Here is a 24,911-nt window from a genome sequence, read left to right on the forward strand (position 1 = left end):
AGAAGAAGAAGAAGAAGAAGAAGAAGAAGAAGAAGAAGAAGAAGAAGAAGAAGAAGAAGAAGAAGAAGAGCTTGAACAACAAGAGAGAAAAGAGTAGCAGATGAGTAGAGATGGACAATTTGTAAACTGAATGCTTTAATAATTTATTTCTTTTGAGAATTTAGATACAACTTATTATGCTTCATCTGAGACCTGACAATAATGTTCTCTTATCATCCTCCTGACAATTTCTTACTAAAACTGGTTACCTATTCCACATGACCAATATAATTGTATGATTCCATCCAAGTTAACGTTCTCCATGTCTAAATTCCAATTTGTGGCTGATATTGAAAAGCAATTTTAGAAAATAAGGCAAACATTCAATTATTCTGTCAATTTGAACTACATCAGAGAAAAAATTGCTCTGTGTTCATTCATGAGTAAAATAACATTTTTTAAAAATATTTATGGTGTCAAAGGAAGACATAGTACTTACAAATGTAAAACATTTCTCCAAGCATTAGAGTCTAAAATATGGCATGACATAGATATATTTCTAGATTATAATCACATCATACTCCCAGGAAACATCTTTTTAAACTATAAACCATATCTTTCAGGACAAATATGGAATTTGACAAATATTGCAACAAGTTTGCTTCTGCATGAGTTATGTATCGACACAGGCACCCAAACACTTCTTTCTTCTGTGTCAGTATGTATACATGCTTCTATTAATGTAGACCAGAAAATACAACAAATAAATGAAGGGTGATCATCTTGGCAGAGCTGCATAAACAAGCCTAAGGTTAGGGACAACTGAATTGAAATGCTTCTGGTAAAAAGCAAGGTGGCCCTGGGTTGTATAAAGCAACACTAAATGGAAAGAAAAGTCTTAGTAGCATCCTCTACATAGCAACCTCTGCATAAGTAGAAACACAAGTATACTTAAAACAAAAGGTGACTAGGCTCAGCCACTTGACAAGTGTTTATTGAACATTATATGTTGAGGCTTTCATCAGTAACTAGAGATATTAATGAGTAAATCATCATGAACTTATAGTCCAATGAGGGGCAAATGCTAATACAGGAAGTGGTAAGTTAATTAATTAATTAATTACAGTAGGTAATTACTGTTAGCACTAAGTACTATCTCCACCTGAAAGAAAGTTCCCTATGGGCTGGGAAGGTGGCTCAGTGGTAGAGTGCTTGCCTTGCATGCAGGAGGCCCTGGGTTCGATTCCTCAGCACCACATAAGCAAAAAGAAAAAGCCGGAAGTGGTGCTATGGCTCAAGTGGTAGAACACTAGCCTTGAACTGAAGAGCTGAGGGACAGTGCCCAGGCCCAGAGTTCAGGCCCCACGACCGGGACCCCCCCCGAAAAAAAAAAGAAAGTTCCCTATATTCCAAACTTTGAATTAGTCACACACGATAGCTCCTGCTCATTGGAGGATGCCTGACATATACAAATTTTCTGAGTCAATTACAGTTGGTCATTCTTGATCCAGGGTGATGGCTAGGCTCTCAGACCCTTGGTAGATGCCTGAAATCACAGGTAGTTATGATCTATACATACCATGTCTTTTCTATTCAAGCATATCTATGATATTTATTTCTAAATTCAGCACAGATGAGATATAGAATAATGATGAATAATAGACTTATAACAACATACTGTGATAAAAACTATATGAATGTGGTCTCTTTAAGTATGATGCTGTCCCTGTCTATTTCTGTCTCTATGTGTTTCTGTCTCTCTCCATGTCTCTCTACCCCTCTCTCCCTCTCTCTCTCTCATTTTCCATCTAGTATTTTCAGAATGTGAATGAACATGGGCAATTGAAATAACAGAAAATAAAATCATAGATAAGGAAGGATTAGCACATTGAGTTATGAGAAAGTTGAATGGGAGCATGTAACAAATGGGAAGATAGAATGAGAGTATGTAACAAACCCGACCTAACCTTATCAAGTGAAATAGTATAGTTTAGGTGAAATCTGGAAAATAAATAGGAAATTGGCAAGAGATAGAAAGCACAAGGGGGAGAGTGGTAAAATTCTCTTTAGAAAGAATAAATTATAGCAACAAACCCTGAGGAGAAAAACACCACTCTTGCTTCAGGAGGAGTAACTGAAAAACAAATAAGAAAAGGCCAGATTGCGTAAGACTTTCAGAGCAGGAGTAACTTTACCCTACAAGCAGCAGAAATCAAGGGAAGTCTGAGAGGTTCTGATTTATGTTTTTTTATTTCATTTTTTGTGAAAATACCATACAGAGGGGTTACAATTACATGAGCAAGGTAATTAGTACATTTCTTATCAAGCATTGTTTCATCCTCCTTTGTTTTTCCCCTACCATCCCTAAGTAATCATAGTAACATTATACAGACACAATTAATAAATGTTTGGATTTTAGGAGTTTGAAGAATTTTCAAAAGAGTAGTTTATTGTTAGCACACATGACTTTAGATTTATTAGAAATGGTGGCAGGCAAATTTCAAAGGTGCTCATCTTCCTTGATTTATTCACATGATTATATTACATTATGTGGCAGAGAGTTGTCACCTGTAACTTAGGTTACTAAATAGTTCGTTTTAGGAACCTAACCAGAACTGGCTAACTTACGCTGAGATGGAGAATCTGTAGAAAATAATTTTTAAAAGAACTAAAATGCTTCCTGGGAGCTGAGTGGCCCCTGGTTAGAAGTCAGAAATAAAGTCAGGCCTACAACTGCAAGCAACTGAATTCTTCCATTAGCTTGGCAGCAGATTCTTCCACAGAGATTCCATATGCCAGATTCCAGATACCTAGACTTCGGCTCTGTGCTATTCTACTAACACAGGCCAGACAATCCTACATAAACTTCAGGCCATAAGATAATAAATGAGTGCCATTATAGTGTTCATGGTCATCTTTTACCCAGCCACAGATACCTAGATCTTCTGAAGCTCTGTTAGAGTGACCCTTTGAGAAGAATTACCATCTAACTATTAAAAGTTGTCTCTTCCTAGCTTAAGAAAGGAAGGAGTCTAGGTTCTTTTGAGCTGCTCTAACAAAGTACCATCAACTCTGGCTTAGAAACAACAGCACTTACTTCTTCACCATTGTGTCTGAAATCAGCATGCTGGAGTTGTGTGGAAGGTTCTCTGCCAGGTTAGGTAGAGTCACCTTATGACAAGAGCACTTCTGTGGGGTCTCATGAGAACACCAATGCCATCTATGGCGTCTCCACCTTCCTGACTCCCAAAAGACTTTGTAGCACCATCCGCTGGGCGTTTGAACCACCCGAACTTCTGGGTTTAGACTTTCAGTCCGTAACAGCAAGCAGTGATGGTATATTTAACTTTGCTGCTGTGGAGTCTCCCTCTGGCAAGCTTTCACCGTAAGAAGTTCTAGGCCACTTCTGTCCACTTTCCACACGCCCACATGAGCCAAAATTAGATTAAAGCCAGAAAATGTGGGACCTTGCTTCAGTATTTGGTCCCATACCCCTCAATCCTGTAGGAAAGAATGTCCATCTCCACAAACTAATGGAAGCAATATGTTCATATTTTCTGGGAAAAATAAAAGGCTGGGCCAGCAAATTACGGATAACAAGAGGGCTTCTTTGATTTGACAATTGTTTATTTTTGACCAATAAGAATTGACCTTTGATTATTCAGGGGACTATGTGACATTCTTAGCCTACCTATATCCTTTCCCTTCATCTCTCACCTAGTTACTTTCAAATTCTACCTCTTGGAAATGTAAAAATGACAAATGAAGTAATCTCTCCAAGAATTCTGTCATTACATTTGGTTAAGACCTCAGGAAAATCAGGCACCAGTGGCTCACAGCTGTAATCCTAGCTGCTCAGGAGGCTGAAATCTGAGGCTTGTGGCTCAAAGCCAGCTAGAATCCGTGAGTCCCTTGAAACTTTTACCTTTGATAAACTACCCAAAATGTTGGAAGTGGACTGTGGCTCAAATGGTAGAGCATTGGTCTTGAGCAAAAAAAAACCTCAAGGACAGTGTCCAGGCCTTTCGTTCAGGAGTAGCACACCCTCACCCTCCAAAAACAAAAAGAGGAAGGAGGAGAAGGAGAAGGAAGATATCAGAAGACATCAAGTCTTTGTAGCTTATCACTAAGACCTCTTTATTATTCCTATTATAATTTGGAATACTGATCCATCCAACTTTTCAAGAACTCGAGTCCCAACCATTTACTCACTCTACCATTTTCTAGGGTCTCAAGACCTTCCCTGTATCTTCTCCAACTGATCTGTCTCTGAATGGGGAAAAATAGAAATTATGAAGAAGCAGAGCAGGAAGCTCACTCATAATTTCTTGACACCAAAAGTGATATACATCGCTTCCATTCACATTTTAACAGGAAGTAATATTAACCTGGCACCATCTAAACACAAATGAATTATGACCTAGCAGTATGCCTTGGTAAAAGTTAACATAGAAATTGGCAAGTCACAACACTTTGTCTTCCACAATAAGATAAGGTGAAATCGTTGGGTGCACCATAAATTTTAGTTACCTGTGTTGGCAGGTCCTTTTATCATGAATTGGAAAATATGCAGTTCTTGTCATTCTTGCTGCATGACAAAAATAATCCAGAAACCCAGTGCATAAAACAACAATTTTATTAAGGTTACAGAATCTGTGATTTCCAGATTCAGAAGAGAGAGAGAGCTTGCTTCTGTTCGATCTGGCCTGCAGGCCATTAAAGGTCTGTGAGATCACTTGGTACATGACAAGACAGACATATATGCTTTCCCTCGTGCTTTTCATACAGACTTTCTGCCGGTATTGATAGTTTCATATGGGCCACACATGTTGTTATAAGTATCCAAATAGTCCTTGGCAGAAAATAAAGAGTCTCTATCCATGAAGGAGTCTCTATTGTGACTCCAGTATGGCTTGGAATCATTTTTAGAGAACTCTCCTTTATGTATGTGGCAGCTCTTGCCAGACATCCATGAAAACATCAACTATTCACCAAGAACCTGCACATAGCCTCTCATGGGGCCTCAATTTTCTCACAGTGTAATATCCTCAAAGACTCAGATTTCTGACATGACAGTTGAGAGTGGCCAAAGCAATCCCAGAGGGGACACAGAGAAGCCACACTGCCTTTTATGACCTAGCATTGATCACTTCTGCTGTACTGTATTGGCTTATGAATCCACTAAAATCCACCCAAATTCAAGGAAGGAGGGCCAAGATTCCCCTCTCAATGGGAGTCTATCAAAATCATATGATAATAGAGCATATACAATGAGAAATATTATGATACCCAATTTTGGAAAATAAAATTTCCCAATACATTATTATAGAATGGCTGTATTCCACTTTTTTGTGCCTTGCAGAATAATGACCAGCAAACTATGACTCAGTTGCCTATGTTTCTGTAAACAAACTTGGAAATATGGCCAGGCCTATTTGGTAGCAGGGTTGCCTAGCTGCACAAGAGAATACATGATCTGTAAAGGTGAGAGAATTTACTCCCTGACCCTTTACAAAGGTTGTTGTAGGTAGAATGTTTAAGACGCACCTGGGTATTGCAATTCCCATGTTAGATTTCAAATCTCAGCTCTGGAGGTGACTGGTTAGCTGATTTTGAACGAACTACTTGTCCTCTCTAAACTGTCTATATAATTGGGAAAAGAGTAAAGTCGGTCAATGTGTTGTGAGCATTAAGTAAAATAATACATTATCAATGCATATTATATATTAGTATATAAATAATGTAATGTATTAATACATAATAAAGTAATATAAAATAACAAAATAAACATTCGGAAATGCTAAATGTTTTTATTAAAATTGCCTTAAGCTATCAGCTAAATCAATTGCCAATCCAAGTTAAATGCTTTCCTATGAAGTGTTACCAACTGAAACTTCCATCCGATCAAGGAATCCCATTTCATCTTTAACTGTTCTGCCTACTAAAAATGTCTTTCTTCCACTAGATTGAAATCTGTCCCTTTATAGGTCTATGCTATCAATCCTGCTGCCACCTCCTGAAGGTGTTATAAAGTATCTCTTCCAAATATTCAGTTCTTCAAATATTAGCCAAGGGCTTCTCTGAATTTTAGTTTCTTGTGACCATCTATTCTTTCTAATCCTTCTCCTGAGATGATTTTTATCTTTTGTTTCCAACTTCAATAATTCTCTTAATAAATGCATATAAAACACACAGAGAGCTGGAAAATGGTCTGTGGAAATGATATTTTGGTGAACTAGTATTTTGGTTCTATCCTTTTAAGAATCTATGTGTTCAAAAAGTTGGTTAAGCCCTTATAATGCAAATTTGTTTAGAAACTTTAACAGATTTTGTGAATCTTGTTAACAATTCCTTCGTGTGTAAAATTCATACTTCTTTTTCATTTACTTTCCTCTCTTGCAGGTGTGGATGTGTGGAGGAGAAATGTTTGATGTTCCATGTTCTAGAGTTGGCCATATCTACAGGAAGTATGTCCCTTACAAAGTTCCATCTGGGACTAGCCTGTCAAGAGTGAGTAACTGCATGAGACACCATAATCAGCTGAACATCTATTCTAACCTAAGCCACAGAAAGTTAGACACTTCCGTGTGTCAATGAGGTGCTTCATTCACAGTCACATAAATGACAGACAGCAGAGCAGGAGTATAAACTCAAGTCTCCAAAATTGATAATCAATTCTCTCTTTCTCTCTCTCTCTCTCTCTCTCTCTCTCTCACACACACACACACACACACACACACACACACACACACACTGTGAGAGAAGCATCAATGAGACAGGAGAAGGATGGAGAGTTAAACAGTCTTCTTTTTATAACAAAGACAAATTTGCTAAACGTTTGTATCCTCAAAGTGCCAAAATTGACCAAGTCTAGATTTATTTTCATTCTTGTTTTGGATAGACATTTGTGGACCAAATGGCTAGGATGCTTTTCTCTTCTGTCTCTCTGAATATGTTCATGTATAATGGGAAAGATAAGATCCCAGTACTTTCTCTAAACAATCCTGACAATTTCTTTGTTTCCAATTTACCTTCTTCATGACTGCATCTGTTCTCCTTATGGCAATATGAACTTGTTACTACATATTGGAAAATCTAAAAGAAAGGGGGAAAAAAGAATGTCTCACCATATCCCTTCATACCCTACTTCCCTAAGAGCCAAATCCTGTATTTTGAACAAGCAGATATGGTTTAATTTAGTCATAAGACGGAATGTACTTAAATCCTAAAACAAGAAGAACTCATAGGAAGGTGAAAGATTACACAATTTTGAGCATATATCATGCATCAGCTGTGTGGATAGCATAGCAGTTCAAAATATCTTAAAGATAACAATGTTCTGTCACTTACCAACTTTCATTCACTCATATACTCTCCAATCTGTGCCACCAGATGAATCATTCATTTGTAGGCTGGATGGTGGATGTTAGTCTGCAGTCAAAAGTAGAGTGAAAAGCTTGATGGAGAAAGTTGTGCTGATCTGAAAAAAAAAGGTTTATTTTCAAAAAATACAGTGTTGATATATTTCTGAGAAAGAAATGAAGTACTTTTCAAGGACTGTCGAAATGTAGAGAAAGTTGGGCTGGCACATAAAACATCCTGGGGAAAGGGAGTCTTCATTCAAATGAAAGAAGTCCATAATTCTGAATTTTAATCTTTTCCACTTAAATTTTACTCGAGGGCTCATTTTAATTTTTTTATAAACTGCTAGAGCAATCAGAATGTCATAAATATTGAAGCTCAGCTGTCACTCTAAGGAACACTTTATGATTTTTAAGTAAAAAAGTATATTAAAATGAAAAATAAAGTCTGATATATCATGGGAGAACTTCAACTACCTTGCTACACCCTACATTATTACTAATTCATCAGAAATGATGAGAAGCTGTCAAGGTGCTTGAAATTCTGATCCACACCTGCTTTATAGATATTTTAATCTTTGCAGACTCATTAGGTCATAGAGATGAAGCTGGTTTCCAAACCCCAAAGGCTTGTTTCAGTACTTTGCAAAACTCGTTCGGTTCCTCAAAAAATGTGTACTTTTTGTTTTCCTACTTGTAGACTGATGATTCCATACAACTTCAATCTCTCTGTCTCTGTCTCTCTCTCACACACACACGCACACATTCACACATACACACACACACACACACACACACACACACACACACACACACGATGTATGGCTAGCAAATAATCCATTAAACAGCATGAGATTGTAGAAATAAAACCAAAGAATATTATTCAATACTTTCTCTTTCCCCAGCATTACAATCTGTTTGGAAGAAAAGATGTCCATACAAGAACACCTTAGAAGACAATACAAGATAACATATGTCATGGCACTTGTAGAAATGTGGAGGTAGAGGGAGGAGAAAGCCATACCGTAGTTGGAAACTTCAGTCCTCTCAAATTAAAGGACTTGATAAGTTAAAGGACTTAATAAGTTTTAATTAATAAGTTTTAGAGAATACTGGTTCACAACCCAGAACCAATGACCAATGCCAACTTCTGAGCAAGTTTTCACCCAGCCTCAGTTTATTAAGAATTGAGTAAGAGATGGAGAACAGTTCCCCCATTGCTAAACACATGCTGACAGTAGCACAACTGTAGTCCCAAGAAGAATAACACAACCCATGAGATTTTCCCCCAGAAGAGTTCCCAGACCCCCTGGGAACTGACTGAACAGGACGGTCCTAGAAGCACAGCTGCCCCCTTGAGTGCCAATAGAAGACAAAGTTGGAATCCAATCTTATCCCAGGTCTGTAAGAGACACTACAACATGCAGATCTGAAGACTGTAGACTTTTACCTCGCACCCATGACAAAGCATTTATAATTTATTCTTTTTACTCTAAACTTTCACCTTGACTTTTATGGCAACCATTCAAGAACAGATTTTAGATTTTCCCAGTTCCAAGATAATAGGTAAAATTAAAGAAGTGAAATCTCTTAAAGGTCAAATTGTACAGGATGCTCCATAGTTCTTGAAAATGTTAAATTCATAGTACAAAAAAATAGAGGTTACATGGTGTATGCATAGTGAATGGTGAATGTAATCTGGAATTACGAATCATGGTCTGTCTAAGCTGGGTATCTGTGGCTCACATCTCTAATTCTTGCTACTCAGGAAACTGAGGCCTAAGGATCATGGTTCAAAACCATCCTGGGCAAGAAATTCTATGAGACTCTGATCTCCAATTAACTAACCAAAAGAAGCCAGAAGTCAAAGTATGGCTCAAGAGCTAGAGCTCCAGCCTTGAGCACTAAAGTTCAGGGACAGCATCCAGGTGCTGAGTTCAAGCCCCAAGACTAGCACAGATGCACGCACACTTGTGTGTCCAAAGTCCACACTCTTGTAATTCCAGTGCCTTATAGAATTAACAGGATCAGCTGGTACATTCACAGGCAAAACAGAAAGGGCAGGCATAAAGACTTACAAAGCGCTGTGTTTGAACCATAAATGTGCATTGGTGGCAGACTCTGAAGGACCCTTGGTGCAGACACAACATACCCTAGGGAGGTGCTGATAGTTTTTAAACTAGAAATGCCATGAAGAAAGTAGATGAGGGGGAAAGAAACCAAAAAGATGTACCAAAGGGGAGAGAGACAACAGAAAGTGACATTTTGAACTCCAGCAACATCCGTAAAAGAAAATCTCATCAAAGATCTTTATTGATTTGTTAAACTGTGCAAAGAAGGGAAGGTCAAATGTGACTATGAGGTTTTCATCTTGGCATCTAAGAGAAAACAGTACAGTGGAGAAAAAGAGAGGTTAGGAGAAAGGAGATGAGGCTGTGTTTGGTTTTAGATAAGGTGAATTTTAAGAAACAGCCTAGCCTAGCCTCTGATCAAGGAGGACAAACACAAAAATTCTCCAACAAAAATTCTAGAGCCTACAAAATCTTCTTCCAGAAATTTTTAGCTTAATATATTATATATATGTATATGATATCATACACACACACACACACACACACACACACACACACACAGTGACAGCACTATCCTAGCTCTAGGAATTCAAATGACGGGCCAATCAAACACAAATCATAAATTCTCTTAATTAATAGTGATTTAATAGAGTCCCCATAGTAACCTGTAATATCACAATGCTAGAATAATATGAAGATAGGAAAGAGTGAAATGAGGACAAACTTATTATGGCATCAGATCTGAAACTTGCATAGTTTGCTTATGTATAAGCTGTGTTCATGTTGATTAGCGTTAGTGCCATGATTAACACAAGAGGAAGTACATGTCATACAAAGCTAAAACATTTCTTAATATATGTATATATGGCTATTTTATATCCACAGGTTATATTTAATGACCCTATGGGCTACACTAACATGTACAAATTACAAATACATTCACTTCATGAACTCACTTAAGGCTCTTTGTTAAATTCAATGACCTTTGAAGATTTCCTGTGGCTCTTATACTTTATGTTCATGAAAGCTAAATTTGAGGTCTGAGGGATCTCAAATGGCTGCTTTGATTCTCTGTCAGTTATGAAATATCTCCTTCATATACTTCCCAAGATGACTTTCTTCCCTGGACATCTCCCTGATGACAACCAGCTCTCTGAACTTCATAAATCATCTCACATTCATGACACTGATGAGGGTGGAGAGAGTGGAAAGAGGAGAGGAAAAAATAAGGGCTTCAGGGGGAGAAGACAGACCACCCCAAGTTAATTATGAGCCCTTGGTTGCATGTGGTATAGAGAATCTCTCTCTCAACCTCTCTCTCTCTCTGAAGTCTCTAAAAGAGAAAAATACAACACTTCCCCTGCCCCTCTTGTCACCAAAAATAACAAATTGAAAAGACTAGTTTGATATCTGAGAACAAAAACATCCACAAAACTGTAATGGGGATGATGAATGGAAAACCTATATTCCCACCTATATTCCCACAAATTGACCTTTCTCCCCTCATGACTATGAATAGGTTTACTCTCATAAAACTGCACAGCAAATAAGAGCTATGGCATGACCATCTTACACACAGTGACAGCCAGAGCTTATGTCTTGTATTCTTAAAGACTATGGAGTTCAGATACTTTATGTGAAACTATCACTGAGTTCAGGGACATGGTGGCCTTTTGGGAGCATGTTCTCAGAAGCAGGAAATGATCAATTTTTCCCCAAGGACTCCACCCCATAAATGCTAAATCTGCTGTACAGAAGCTATCCCTCTGAAAACAATAACCATCTCTAATTTTTCCTGCAATATAACAAAAAAAGGCCAATATAGCTTTGCAACACTAGGGGTAAGAACTAAAGATGATTCACATACTGCCATCATGTGGATGCTTCCCTCTTGGCCACAAAATACATAGAATATCTGCCATCAAAAGAAAATACCTTTTATTATCTGCATCTTTCTATTTAAAATCTCAGTCTCCTTTCATGGGTGATAATCATAATTCTCCCTGTTATCTCCCTAAAAAAATTCATAAATATCATTATATGACAATATTGATCCAATAGATCATTGAATACCATAAAAGGATAAATGTCATTTCTAGCTTTCATGAATGCTTAGTGCCAGAGACATATCATCAATAAATATTTATCGTGTGCTTAGTGTGTGGCAGGTAGAAATGTATATGACATGCTATACATCCTGAGCCAGTAGCATTAGGACATCTCTTTGTTTTTTTTTGTTTGTTTGTTTGTTTGTTTGTTTTTTGTCGGTCCTGGGACTTGAACTCTGGGCCTAAGCTCTGTCCCTCAGCTCTTCAACTCAAGGAGGACATCTCTTTGTAGAGTAAGGAGGCCTCACCTTAGGACATTTCTTTAACTGGGATAAGTTTCTGGTAGGACACCAGCAACAGAGCGCTCATCCACATGCTTCATGTCCCCATTTTATACCCTGGGCATTGTAGGCTTGTGTGCGCATGTGAGACCAAAAACAACAGATGAAGCAGGAAAACATAAAACTCAATTTGATTTCCCACTCTTTGACCTTCACTTGCTATTTATGTATTTTTCTTGGCTTCACAAACAACCATAGTATAACACATTGTTGAAGTTGTTGTTTTAATTTTTCGGCAGTGTGAGGGTCAAACATCGAGTTGTCACCACTACTCATAGCCATGGGGGAGAGTAAGAAAAAAAATCACTGACAGTTCATATGTAATGAAAAAATGCATGAAGATATTTCAAAACTGAACAATTTCTTTCAAAGCCTCTTGGAGCTATCCTTCAGTTTCCTATTTATTTCATGTGCATATTTTCTGCACCATAGTATCCCATGGATACTATGTTCTTCCCAACATGAAGCCATTTTTCTCAGTTTAATTCTTTCCAATATTTCTTGATGCTTTCTAAGTTGTAGCTCAGCTAGGACTTGTGAATCAATTCTGTCATACTTCCTCATGAGGAAAGCAAAGCATATAACTGAACCAAGTGGTCCCCAAGCTGTGGGGAATCCGAATTGGGGGGGGAGGGGGCTGTCACCAAAGAAACCCACATTTTATATTCGCTTTTCACACCTGCTGTTTACATAGCTGTTTGTGCCTAAGTAAATATAAGATTCAAATTTTAGCCCTTTCTATTTTACATGATATTTGGTTTGTCAAGATTAATCATTACTTTTACTTTGTCCTTCTTAATGAAATTAAAAAGGGATTTATTTTCTATTTCTAGTGGTAACCATTTCAGTCTGTTTTTGTGAGTCTTCCTTCTACCTAGAGCATTTGACGCTTCATGTTGTTATTTAGCATTTATATAGCTTATTTCCTCAAAGCATCTGAGAAACAAACTACATGGTGAGCCCTATTTGTGGGCTAAGAGGAATTATAATTGCCTTTTTATCATTATCCCCATTAGAACTGAACATTTTCCCACATTCACAACTCCACTGGAGACTCAGAAATAACAGAAAGCTTGCTTCAACAAAATAGGTCCCTGCTGCTATGAAATTAAGCTCCTGAAATTTAAGCAAATTAAAATATTTTAGCATGCTATAATCTCAGTTACCAAAAATGTAACTCTTGCACTGAGGAAAATGGCTGCTTGCTTTTAACTCTGCCTTGCAGGAGCCCTGCCCCACGATGAAGCCACAGAAGCACCTGATGGGAGAGACTTATATTTCACAATCCACTTCTTCCCATGAGGTGCATGAATACACAATGACACTGAACTTGAGGCCTCTGCTATTACATTTCCATTTTAATCACCTTATTGCTAATACTTCCTTAGTTCATGGCAAGAACTCCATTCCCAGTGCAACTCTAGCCCCAATGCATCTTCTTTTCTTAGTGCTAGTTGACTTGTAAAATGGTTTATAAACTGAAAAAATAATCAAACATCAGCTGTGTGGTGGCTGCTGCTCTTAGTGTTCTACTTCTGAACATAGTTTATAAAAGTTGACAGACAACTTTCACAAACTACCCATATTTCAAACGGATATTATATTAGAGCAAAGAACCCTACAATGAGTAATCAGAAAGCCACCCATTTTTTCTGTCTCATTTTTAAACCATAGAGGATCTGCCAACAATCACTGATATACATAGAGCAACATTATGGTTGTCCCACACTGTCTCCATTGCTCTCCAAAAGAGTCTCAGTACCAGCCCTCTTTCTCTCCTTCTGCTTCTGCTCTTTATTTCCTGTCAATTAAACTACTGAAGAAACAATGCCATGACCATTACTTGTAATGAAAGCATAACTTGAGCTTGTGGTACTTCAGTCCTCTGAGTGCCAGAGCCTCTCTGAACCCCGAGTAGACTCAAACGAGGAGGCCAGATCCTCACCATGAAACGTGTGTCCTCAGACTCATTTTTGACAGAGGACTTGTATGCAGAATATATAAAGAATTCTCAAAATCCAATAATTCTTTCAAAGTGATGGATAGAGTCCATACTTAGCACAAACAAGATCCTGAGTTCAGTCCCTAACACCTGAAAAAAGGTTTTTAATAGGCAAGATCTTGAACAGCTATTTCATTAAGGAAAATGTATAAAGGTAAATAACATCTAAAGATGCTTAGCATAGTTAGTTGATGGAGAAATGCAAATTAAAAACATGATGAGACACTTGTTTTTATAATAGCAAAACTGGAAAAGGCTACAATAATATGAGTAAGGGAGGTTAAGGAGTCACTAGAATGATCAACCACTGCTGATGAGAATGCAGTGTAGGTGATAAAATGTAATGGACAGGGGCTGGGAAGGTGGCTCAGTGGTAGAGTGCTTGCCTTGCATGCATGAGGCCCTGGGTTCAATTCCTCAGCACCACATAAGCAGAAAAAACAGAGGTGGTGCTGTGGCTGCCTTAAGCTGAAAATTTGAGGGACAGTGCCCAGGCCCAGAGTTCAGGCCCCATGACCAACCAAAAAAAAGAAAAATGTAATGGACAGAAATGCATGAAACTCCATGGGTGAGCCTCAGAATAACTATGTGAGTGAAAGCCACTAGATAAACAACAAAATAATGCTATCTATCTAAAATTCTGAAAATTAACCTATAGATACTGATAGCTGCCACAAAATGGGGTTGGAAAGAGGCAAGAGAAAACATGTAGACGTGAGGATCAGATTATCATTATTTTGATGATGGCTTCACATGCACATATATATCTCACATCTCTATTATTCTATGCATAATTTGTACTGTGTACAAATCTGTATGCTTAAATATGATCAATGTCCAATCTAATAAAACTCCATGAGCATTACAAATATATTACATTTTGTAATGTCACTAAATCATACCAGTAGTTTTTTTTTGGTTTGTTGGTCATGTATCTAAAGGTCACAAGAAATGTTTTTTTTAATAAACACTACCATAAATACCCAAAATATTCCGACAAAAATATATAATAGAGATACAAAAACCAAAGAAAAAAAGCCAACCCTGTTAAGACAACCAAAAGCAGATAACCACCTGCGAAGAGCTCTCCCGCCTTGAGGGAAAGGAAGAGGAAATTGCCTGTCAGAGAAGCCTGCTTTGTGGGACTGGATTAGCTTCCTCTCCCTATGCTGAAGGCTTCCCACTGACTTCAAAGAAGTCTCAGATCAGAGAAAAGTAGAGCTCAGCTGAATAATTGTTGTGAGGTTGGGGCTTTCTTAAGGAGATTCTCTTTTGAGCTGTACCCATGATGACATTATCATATTATCAATGAGAAGAGGGCTTTGGGATATGACTACTGAGCCACTAAAGCCCTCTTAAGCATCAAAGAAGAAACAAGATATGCATTCAAATCAAAGCAGAATTTTTAAAATCATCTGATAGTGATGCAATTCCTTGCTGTAGCAGTGACTGTGACAAATAAGAAACTGCTTCTCTGTGAGATTGGGTTTTCTGGCTATCATCAGTTCTGGGAGGAGTGGAGAGAGGAGAGCGCTAAAAAAGATAAGAAAGAGAAATCTATTACTCAGCCCACTGAAATAAAAGTTTAATATTGACACAAACACAGCATGTGGATTGAGTTCACACCAGAGCACAAGTAAAAATCACAACCCTCACAAAGAAATAAAAGCGCACAACTGAGGTGAACTGGCCCAAATAATACAAATTCATGGGACAGCCTGTGGCCAGAGAAATAAGCAACTCACAAATAATACATTGAAAAACAATCTGTATTTTTTAGCATATTGAACAGCAAGGTCTTAAATGCTGCTGGCAAATATATATATATATACACACATATATATACATTGTATATGTGTTGTATGTATTTATGTACATATATGTTTTATGTATATGTATTACACATATGTATATAATTATATATGTACATATACACATACAATTAGTGAATAGATTTATATAGTTGCATCAAACAGCAGGAAAATTGGAAGTATCTATTTTTCTTACGTTGCATGCACAATAAAGCTGGACAAATTAGAGCTGAAAATTCATTCTTAAGAACTGAACTAGAAATTTGATTAAATGTTCCTGGAAAATATCAATTCAAATGGCAGATGAGTATTAGAATTAAGGAAAAATGTAGTGTTTGGTAGTGCAAAGAAAACAAGATTTGAATTCTAAGTGAATCCAAACTTGTTGATAAACATCTGGGAAGCATAGAGAAAGAAGAGATAAATACAAATTTGGGCTGACTAGGGGAATATGCTGTAATACGTGAGACAGCACCCAAGGGTGCCAAAAAACTAAAGTGCTATGCATCAATGCTTTGTATGCATGGAAGGTACACCAATAACACCTTTTATTTCATTTATCATTCACAGAGCATGAAGGTCTGCAACTTTTAAAATGGAGAAACCTTTCACTCTCTTTCTACACCAAAAAATAAACTTATTCCTCAGCATTAGTAGTTGACATCCTCAAAACTTTTGCATGAACTCCATGCTGGGTGGGTGCTTCCTTGGAAAAGAAAAACCCTCTTAGTTCCAACTCGAATGAGATTAAGTTCTCTCCTTCAGTCTTCCTTACCCATACAAACTTGAGCCGGGATAAACCCAGTTCAAATATGTGAAGACAGAGGTATCTGCCTATTTATTTTCAGGCTGAGGTTAACACACACCTAGAAAGCCCATTGTAGGCATGCTGAGCCCTCGCCTCTAGCTACTAATTAGTTCTGCTGTTTTCTTAAGCACTGTGGCTGTCTCCCTGCTCACTTCCCAGATAGACAACCAGCAGGATCCCACATGGTAAAAAGTGAAGAGCAATGGGGTTTCATGCTTCTATTATAGCAGTGCATATTACAGCTGACTCCTCAGCAGAGACCTGCTTGATATTTCTCTGGTACTATTTCTACAGAAGCAAAACATTCATTGTGCATTGACATTAGCATATGCCAGCTTCGTTTAAGATTTAAAATGCCTTTGTGAGGCACATATGAGATGCCAATTTTGTCTATTGGGAATAGAGTTGCCAGATTTTGCAAATAAAAGTTCAAGATGCTCAGGTAAGTTTTAGGTAAGCAACAAATAATTTGGGTATTAACAAGTGCTAGTTGTACATACATTTTTAAATTATTTGTTGATTATCTGACATCCACACTTAACTGAGTACCATGGGCTTAATGTGGTCATTCTAATTGGGAGAAATAAGAAAATTGTTCCTTTCATTGTTTGTCTAAAGGACAGAGCACTGAGTCTAAAGAACTAATATAGGCATAGACAGAATACTCAAATATTTTTTATTACAGCTGGTGAATAGGGGTGCTCATATAGGCAGAGGTTTATACAAGAGAATAAATAGAACCTCTGATGCAATGTCTTAAAGAATGGTCAACTCTTATGTAACAAAAGTGTGGGAACGAGCTGGGTGCCAGTGGCTCATGTCCATACTCATGGTCACTCAGGAGGCTGAGATCTGAGGATCATGATTTGAAGCCAGCCCCAGAAGGAAAGTCTGGGAGACTCATTGCCAATTAATCACAGAAAAGGCTGAATGTGGCACATAGAGCACTAACCTTGAGCAAAAAGGAGCTCAGGGACAAGGTAGTGCCAGATCAATCCAATTCCCTATCCACCACGTGACCAAGATGGTGCCCTAGACCCAACTTCCTCATTTCACCAGAAATCCAAGTGGTCAAGTACTGACATTCAAGCTGCTCAATCAACTAAGTTTCTGCCAATTCTATAAAATCTTCAGTAGCCAGGCCTTCAGTAGCTCATGCCTGTAATCCCAGTTCAGAAAAAGGCAGAAATGACACTGTGACTCAAATAGTAGAGCACTAGCCTTGAGCAAAAGAAGCTCAGGGACAGTACCCAGACTCTGAGTTCAAGCCCTAGGACCAGCAAAAGAAATCTTCAATGAGAGTCTAGACCAAGATGAGTTTCTGGAGGGATGTTTCAGAGATGAGAGAAAGGATCTGCAGCACAGGTTAGTAGAGTACCAGCAAGTGCCAGAAGGTGAAAAAGAATCCACAGAAATCTTAAGGTGTACAAACATATAATAAGATGAAAAAAGCACATTCATTTAAAAATTTAAGGACAATATGGTTCAGGCCTGTAATCCCCACTACTCAGACGCAGATAATCTGGAGGATGTAGTTAGGAGTCAGTCCAGACCAAAGGGGAAAAAAGTTAGTGAGACCCATCTCAACAAATAAGAAGAGTTTCGTAGTTCGTTATTATAGTCCCAACTACACAGAAAGTAGGAAGGCCACAGTCTGATATAAGCCTAGACAAAAACAGGAGACTTTATCTGAAAAAAATACTTTAAATAAATATCAAACAAATAGGAAATCTAGTAAACAACCGGGCTCTGTGTATATAAGACAAGCTCTACAGATACAACCTCTGATAGTTCAGGAAAAATGATTCCATGTATAGATCTCCAAGTCTCCAAACTCTATTCTTTTTCTCTTAATATCTATCTTTTTTGGGCAAATCATCACCTTTCTCAAAATTCATCCAATCTCAGGGTCAGATGGAAAAACTAGAACTCTTTTTTTTTGCCATCTCTAGCAAGAGATGTTACGGGGGTGTCTCCATTTCATGACTCTGCAAGTTGACACGGCTATGAATACTTAAGTGAATAATACAGTTTTGCATCAGTCCCATTCCCTCTGTGCATTTCAATGTGCAATATATGCTCCTGTCTAAATACACCTGTGGACCCCAACGTGTGTATGATTACGACTACTTCTTGAAGGGAATTAATTTATTCTACAGTGTATGAAAGACGAACCAAAGTCTTCTTGCTACTGCTTGAGAAGTTCTCTGCATTCCTGTGGTCTTCCCGAAATGAAGCACAGATTCATGATGACAGGAGCAAATGCACCCAGTGGATTGTTATCTCTAGAATGATGACTTTATGCAGCCTGCCACCTAGATCGTCCTTGATCATAACAATTGATATTTAAGAAAATTCCCTGCTGAGAGGAAATTCTCTTCAGACAACAGAGCACCTGTATGTATTCCAAAATGGTCAGAATGGGTGATCGGGGACAAGACATGTTATTTAATTTTTAAGTGTCGGTGAAAGGGACAAACAAGCAGTTTCGGGTTTGGGGACTGGTAGGCTGTTTCTCTTTTATCATCTCCTGGAGGACTACAGGAAAGGAATCAAGGATTTGACATTCTGTCTGGCACATGTCCATCATCCTGCTCCTCTCCACTTTGAAAAGGATGTAATAATCAGAGCTAACTGGTGAATCCTCCAGCCCAGCTTCTTTACAGCTTTGCTGGCGTTGACCATTTATCCACCTGCTGCCATCCACCCTTTTTCTTATTGCTGCCTAATACTTATCATCACTCCTTGAGCCTTTCCCAAATGAATCAATCAGAATTAATCAGTACCACCAATTCTGTTTAGAAACAAACAATAAACAAAAATTTACAGTGTGTGTGTGTGTGTGTGTGTTTGGTTTGCTGGAGATTGAACCCAGTGCCTTGTACATGCTGAATGAGTACTGTACCACTGAGCTACATCTTCAGTATGACAAATGGTTTAATTTTTTTTTTTTTTGGTCAGTCATGGGGCTTGAACTCTGGGCTTGGGCACTGTCCCTGAGCTCTTCAGCTCGAGGCGAGCACTCTACCGCTTGAGCCATTGCGCCACTTCCAGTTTTCTAGTGGTTTATTGGAGATAAGAATCTCACAGTCTTTCCTGCCTGGGCTGGCTTTGAACCTCCATCCTCAGATCTCAGCCTCCTGAGTAGCTAGCATTTCAGGAGTGAGCCACCAGCACCCAGCTAAATGATTTAATTTTTAATTTTTTAATTTTTTTTTAATTTTTATTTATTTATTTTTGCTGGTCGTGAGGCCTGAACTCTGGGCCTGGGCACTGTCCCTCAGCTCTTCAGCTCACTTGAGCCACAGCGCCACTTCCAGCTTTTTCTGCTTATGTGGTGCTGAGGAATCGAACCCAGGGCCTCATGCATGCAAGGCAAGCACTCTACCACTGAGCCACCTTCCCAGCCCTTTTTAATTGTTTTTATTTCACTGCTTCCCTCAATAGATAAATACACATGTTATGAATGAGTTCACATTCAACTTACAATATGATTGCTTTCTTAATCTAACCACATGCTCAGATGAGCACACAAATATGCTTAGAACCAGACAAGAGACACAAAACATATAATTTTTTTGAAAAAATAAATCTAGAGAGCTGAGAGGCTAAGACAATAAGCAAGATGCCATAGGCCCAGGGTCCCTTGAACAGTCCTAGCCATAAAGCCAGGAACAGGAACATAAAGACTGGGTTTATAGTGAAGTATACCACAAGCATAGAACCGGAGAGATGCAGTAAAGTGAAAAAATAGATATTTCTACTTTAGTTTTGTAATAATTGTAGTTCAGGGGGAAAAAAACCAGTTGGGGATTATATCTAACGTCAACTTTGTTTATAAGGTTGCAATATTATCAACTGATTCTTTAATTCCACCTTTGCATCTTTTTTGCTAACTCTAAGAAAAATTGTCTGAGGACAAATTAAAAAGCAAATTGCATTTCCTGTAAAATGCCTGTCAAAATGAAATATAAATGACAAGATAGCAAGAACACTACACATTTGGGTTTCCTCTGTGTGTGTGTGTGTGTGTGTGTGTGTGTGTGTGTGTGTGTGTGTGTGTGTGTGTGTGTGTGTGTGTGTGTGTAAGGAGCCATCTATCACAGAGCAGAGGCCTGCAAACACTAGTGAGTGGATAATTCAGAATTAGTGGTCAGAGCTAGAATATTCCAAACCTGATCGATTCTGCATATCTGGATTTATTCTGAGTATCTGTCAAAATACACTGAGGGGGCTGTTATTGGTAACACAATTCTGTAACATATTAGTAATCAAACAATGACAAATAATAATCCCTCAGGAGCCGGTTCTTGCATTGTCAGTGCAAGACACTGACACTGACACTCTAAGAAAGGAAAAGAAGAAGCCAAGAAATTGGAACAATCATCATGGCTCTGCCTCTCCTTTTGAATCTTGTTATAATGACTGAGAGCTGATTTGAGCCCACCATCAAGCAAAAGTAACCAAGAAATCCATAGACACCGTGGAGCGGGAAAAGGGCAGACAGCAAGCAGTCCATCCAGAGACGCTGGAGGCAGAGTATAAAATCCCATTAGGACTAAGATGTCAATAACTGTGACTCCATACCCAGAATACCTCTGGCATGGTTCCGGGTCTGAATTAAAGTTTCCTAGCAATCTTTCTGATTTTCTTAAATATCATTCGGTTTTTTTTTTTCTTTTTACTGTCTTCACTCGAGTCTGGATCTTAGTCGAGTTCTCAATCTTCCTGGTCATTTTGTTCTCTATGTGCAAATGAATCAATGGATGAGGTCAGTGTTCATGCCAACCATGCACTTAAAATAAGGAATTTGAACTGGAACTGGAACTGGAAAGATATTTTCTTGAACCTGAACTGAAAAGAGAAATCAGAGTTTTTAAGACTCCTATGAAAACGAGGTTCCCAGGGGGAAGCAACAACTCAAAAGCAACAACTCTCTCTTCCACTTACCCTGATAGAACTCCAAGGAATGTCAAAGAGCATCTCCTCTCCACGCATCGCTTCTCAAAGGCCCGAGCAATGGCCACATTTTGTATGGCCAACCCCAATCCTCAGATTCTTCCATTCTTCCATTGTGCACTCGTTCTACTACTAATAATATAATAAATATTATATTATTTAATTATTAATAAATAATGTAATAAAAGATCTGGTTTTCATAGTATTTACTATGTTCCAAGTACCATTCAGAAACATTTCCAAACATTACCTTAATATATATGTATATGTATATATATATATATATTTAAGTACTTGGGATTGCACTCAATGCTACAGCTCTTTCTAAGCAAACATTCCCCAACTTTAGCCATGCTCTTATAGTTTTGTAGCTTTAGTTTTTCTGATAGGATCTTGCACTTTTTCCCAACCAGTATTAGATCTACCTCTGCCTTCCACAAGATTGCACCAAGCCCAGCTTCTTTTGACATAGGATCTCATTTACTTTTGCTTGGGCTAGCTACAAACTGTTATCCTCCTGTCTCTGCCTCCTGAGTAGCTGGGATCAGTAGTTCCCAGACATAATCCTACAACATCCCCATGATGTGTGTGTGTGCGCGTGCGTGTGTGTGTGTGTGTGTGTGTGTGTGTGTGTGTGTAAGAGAGAGAGAGATGGAGAGAGGCAGGGAGGGAGGGGGGAAAGAAGGAGAGAGATGAGAGAGAGAGATGTTAATTTTGTCACTCTCAGATAAACCTAATGTGGGTATATAACTTGCTCAGTTCTAAACTGCCAGGAAGATTGGTGTTCCTTCTTTCTTTCAGTCCACATACCTTCGTATTCCTAAAGTATGTGCTTATTTCCCTACCAGCAACTTAAGGCTTCCTTCACCCCCAAAGATCACCTGCAGAGAAGGTGATGCTTCCTTCACCCTCCTTCATAACAAAGTAAATTACTAAACTCAGTTGGCCACACATCACAGTATCACAACACAAGGTTATGAATGTCGTTTTGTCAAGCTATCACAATGTAGTGAGGGAAATAAAAAGAACAGTAGTGTATTTGTCTTTTGTGTCCTTGTATTTCCCTGGCACATGTTTTTCAAAGTATTTTTGGCACTTTGATACCTAAAAGGAACCGCCCATTTCGTCTCCTTTCAATTCCTTTCTTCTTTGTGGGGGAAAAAGGAATAGAAACATGGAATAACAGAAGGAAAATGGACGTCATTGTGAGCTGACTCTGTCTCTGATAAATTAAAGGCCACATTGGCAACTGAGCACCATGCCTGAGCAGAAAGCGCACACAGCCCCAAGCTGAGCTCACCACACTCCTTATGAAAACCCTCAGTGTTAATAAGCCACCAGCCAGCATTGCCTGAGGTTGCCTGATTCCTTTCTCTCTTCAATTTCTGTTGAAACTAAAACCATCACTTTGAGCATATAAGCCAATGTTGTTATTGTGTTGTGTTTGTGTTTTGGTTTGTTTGGTTTTTTACTTTTCTTCTGTGTAGAATCTGAAGCGGGTGGCTGAGACCTGGATGGATGAGTTTGCAGAATACATCTACCAGCGGCGGCCAGAGTACAGGCACCTGTCCACCGGAGACATCTCCGCCCAGAAAGAACTGCGTAAACAACTCAAGTGCAAAGACTTCAAATGGTTCATGGCTGTGGTGGCCTGGGACGTGCCTAAGTACTACCCTCCAGTGGAGCCCCCACCTGCTGCCTGGGGGGAGGTGAGGAGACCCCCACACACACTCTTAGGGGTTCGTCTCTCATAGTGGTGAGAGGGACTGCCAAACCTGGAGCCAAACAAGGTTGATTGAAATCACCTAAGTTGCAAATCACTGAAACTGCAATCATCTCTTGTGAGAAATTGCTAGAATAAAGATTCAGCCTTCAGGGTAGATAGCCACCTCACCCACAGCAATTAACCACTGTGGCTCTCTTTTTAATGCATGTGGAAAATGTTTTCACTGGAGATTTGTAAAAATTTTCCATGGGAGCTGATAAAGAACAGAAATATTGGCCATACTACCATGTAAACACAGGTGAGATCAGCGATTTCTGATCAAAATCCCTCACTGCCTTCCAGGTATACACCTGTGGCTGTTTATGTCTGCAAGGCAAGTGATCTCTGTGGTATGTCTATTTTCCTAGCCAGTGTGTCCTATCCAGAATCATGAAGAAATTCATTATTCTGAATCATGAAGAAATGCATTTCCATAACACAGAGAACTACGGGACACACGGGAACCATGCAGATTCCTTCTAGAAGCAATAACTCGCCCCATCTTTTAATGATTTCACTTCATACTCTAAATGGAAGTGGCCCAAATTTAGAAGATCTATCTTCTGACATTTAAAAAAAAAAGGATTATTTCATTGGTTCCTTTCATTCAAGGCTGCTCATGTAGCCTTTCCCTAACAGAAAAAAAAATGGGATACAGTGGATTGTTCTAACAATTTAACCTGCTTTGATCAGAAGGTATCAAGGAGAAACTCAGTCTTGGTTGTATGTCTTGGCTCTAGTCCACCAGCCTCATGGTAACCCAGGGCTGACTGGCAGGTGTTTTGAAGAAATCTTTTCATCTTCATCCTAGGTTTGTAGTTGTATGGGTTCGGAGAGGCACTGTTGGATTAGTGTGCTTGCCTAGTGAGGTCCAAAACAGGGGAAACAAAAGGTTACCCTAATACATGAAATGAGAAACCGGAGTCTCAGGCATTGTTGACATCATTCTTGAGTGAGCTACTCCAGCTTCAAATAGAAAATGTGTCCAGCAAGTCAGATAGATGATGGATCTCACTGACCACATCCAAAAAGATTCCACTGTCTGCCACGACCTGGAGAGCCCTAGGCATGATGGGGAAAGGGTGCTGGGCTCCATCTCCTCATTCTGGTGTGCATGCACGGGGCTGACATTGTCAGCTTCTTTGGTCTCATCCTTTGCACGTTAGACATTTTATTAAAACCTGGCAGAAATATGAATAACATTTGTCAACCACGTAGAAATTTAGACACTTGGGGCTGGGAAGGTGGCTCAGTGGTAGAGTGCTTGCCTTGCATGCATAAGGCCCTGAGTTCGATTCCTCAGCACCACATAAGCAAAAAGAAAAAAGCCGGAAGTGGCGCTGTGGCTCAAGTGGTAAAGTGCTCGCCTTGAGCTGAAGAGCTGAGGGACAGCGCCCAGGCCCAGAGTTCAGGCCCCACGACCAGACACCCCCCAAAAAAAAAGACAAAGAAATTTAGACACTTGAAAGAGCTTGCTTAACTGAACACATAAAAAGTGGAAAGCATCACAATGTTTTAACCTCTAAGTAGAGCATTCTAAAGTTTTTGGGTTCACAGTCTTTTTGTCTCACTTCTATGATGATTTAAATGTTGTCCTAACAAATATCTAAGAAATTCACTTAAACAGTATCGTTATTACTTAATGCTGGGTTAAAAAAATCTCATCAGTCTTTTCCTCCTTAATGTAGAAACATAAATTGTTCCTACCTTCAAAGTATAGCTAGTCATATTTGCCCACATTACCTGACTAACCTGTATTTATAGG

The 24,911-nt window shown here is 38.8% G+C and overlaps 1 protein-coding gene across 1 annotated transcript in view; it reads left to right on the plus strand.

Annotated features, from left to right (window-relative positions):
• The window catches only part of Galntl6 (polypeptide N-acetylgalactosaminyltransferase-like 6), an 823,803-nt gene that overhangs the window by 752,950 nt on the left and 45,942 nt on the right, over nt 1–24,911 (plus strand). Inside the window, exons 8-9 of the mRNA XM_013024941.1 lie at nt 6,382–6,489; nt 22,869–23,090. Coding sequence (XP_012880395.1) covers nt 6,382–6,489; nt 22,869–23,090 — 330 coding nt within the window. The remainder of the gene's footprint in view (nt 1–6,381; nt 6,490–22,868; nt 23,091–24,911) is intronic.

This window comes from Dipodomys ordii, unplaced genomic scaffold (genome assembly GCF_000151885.1).
Source record: "Dipodomys ordii isolate 6190 unplaced genomic scaffold, Dord_2.0 Scaffold4, whole genome shotgun sequence".
NCBI classification, from domain to species: domain Eukaryota; kingdom Metazoa; phylum Chordata; class Mammalia; order Rodentia; family Heteromyidae; genus Dipodomys; species Dipodomys ordii.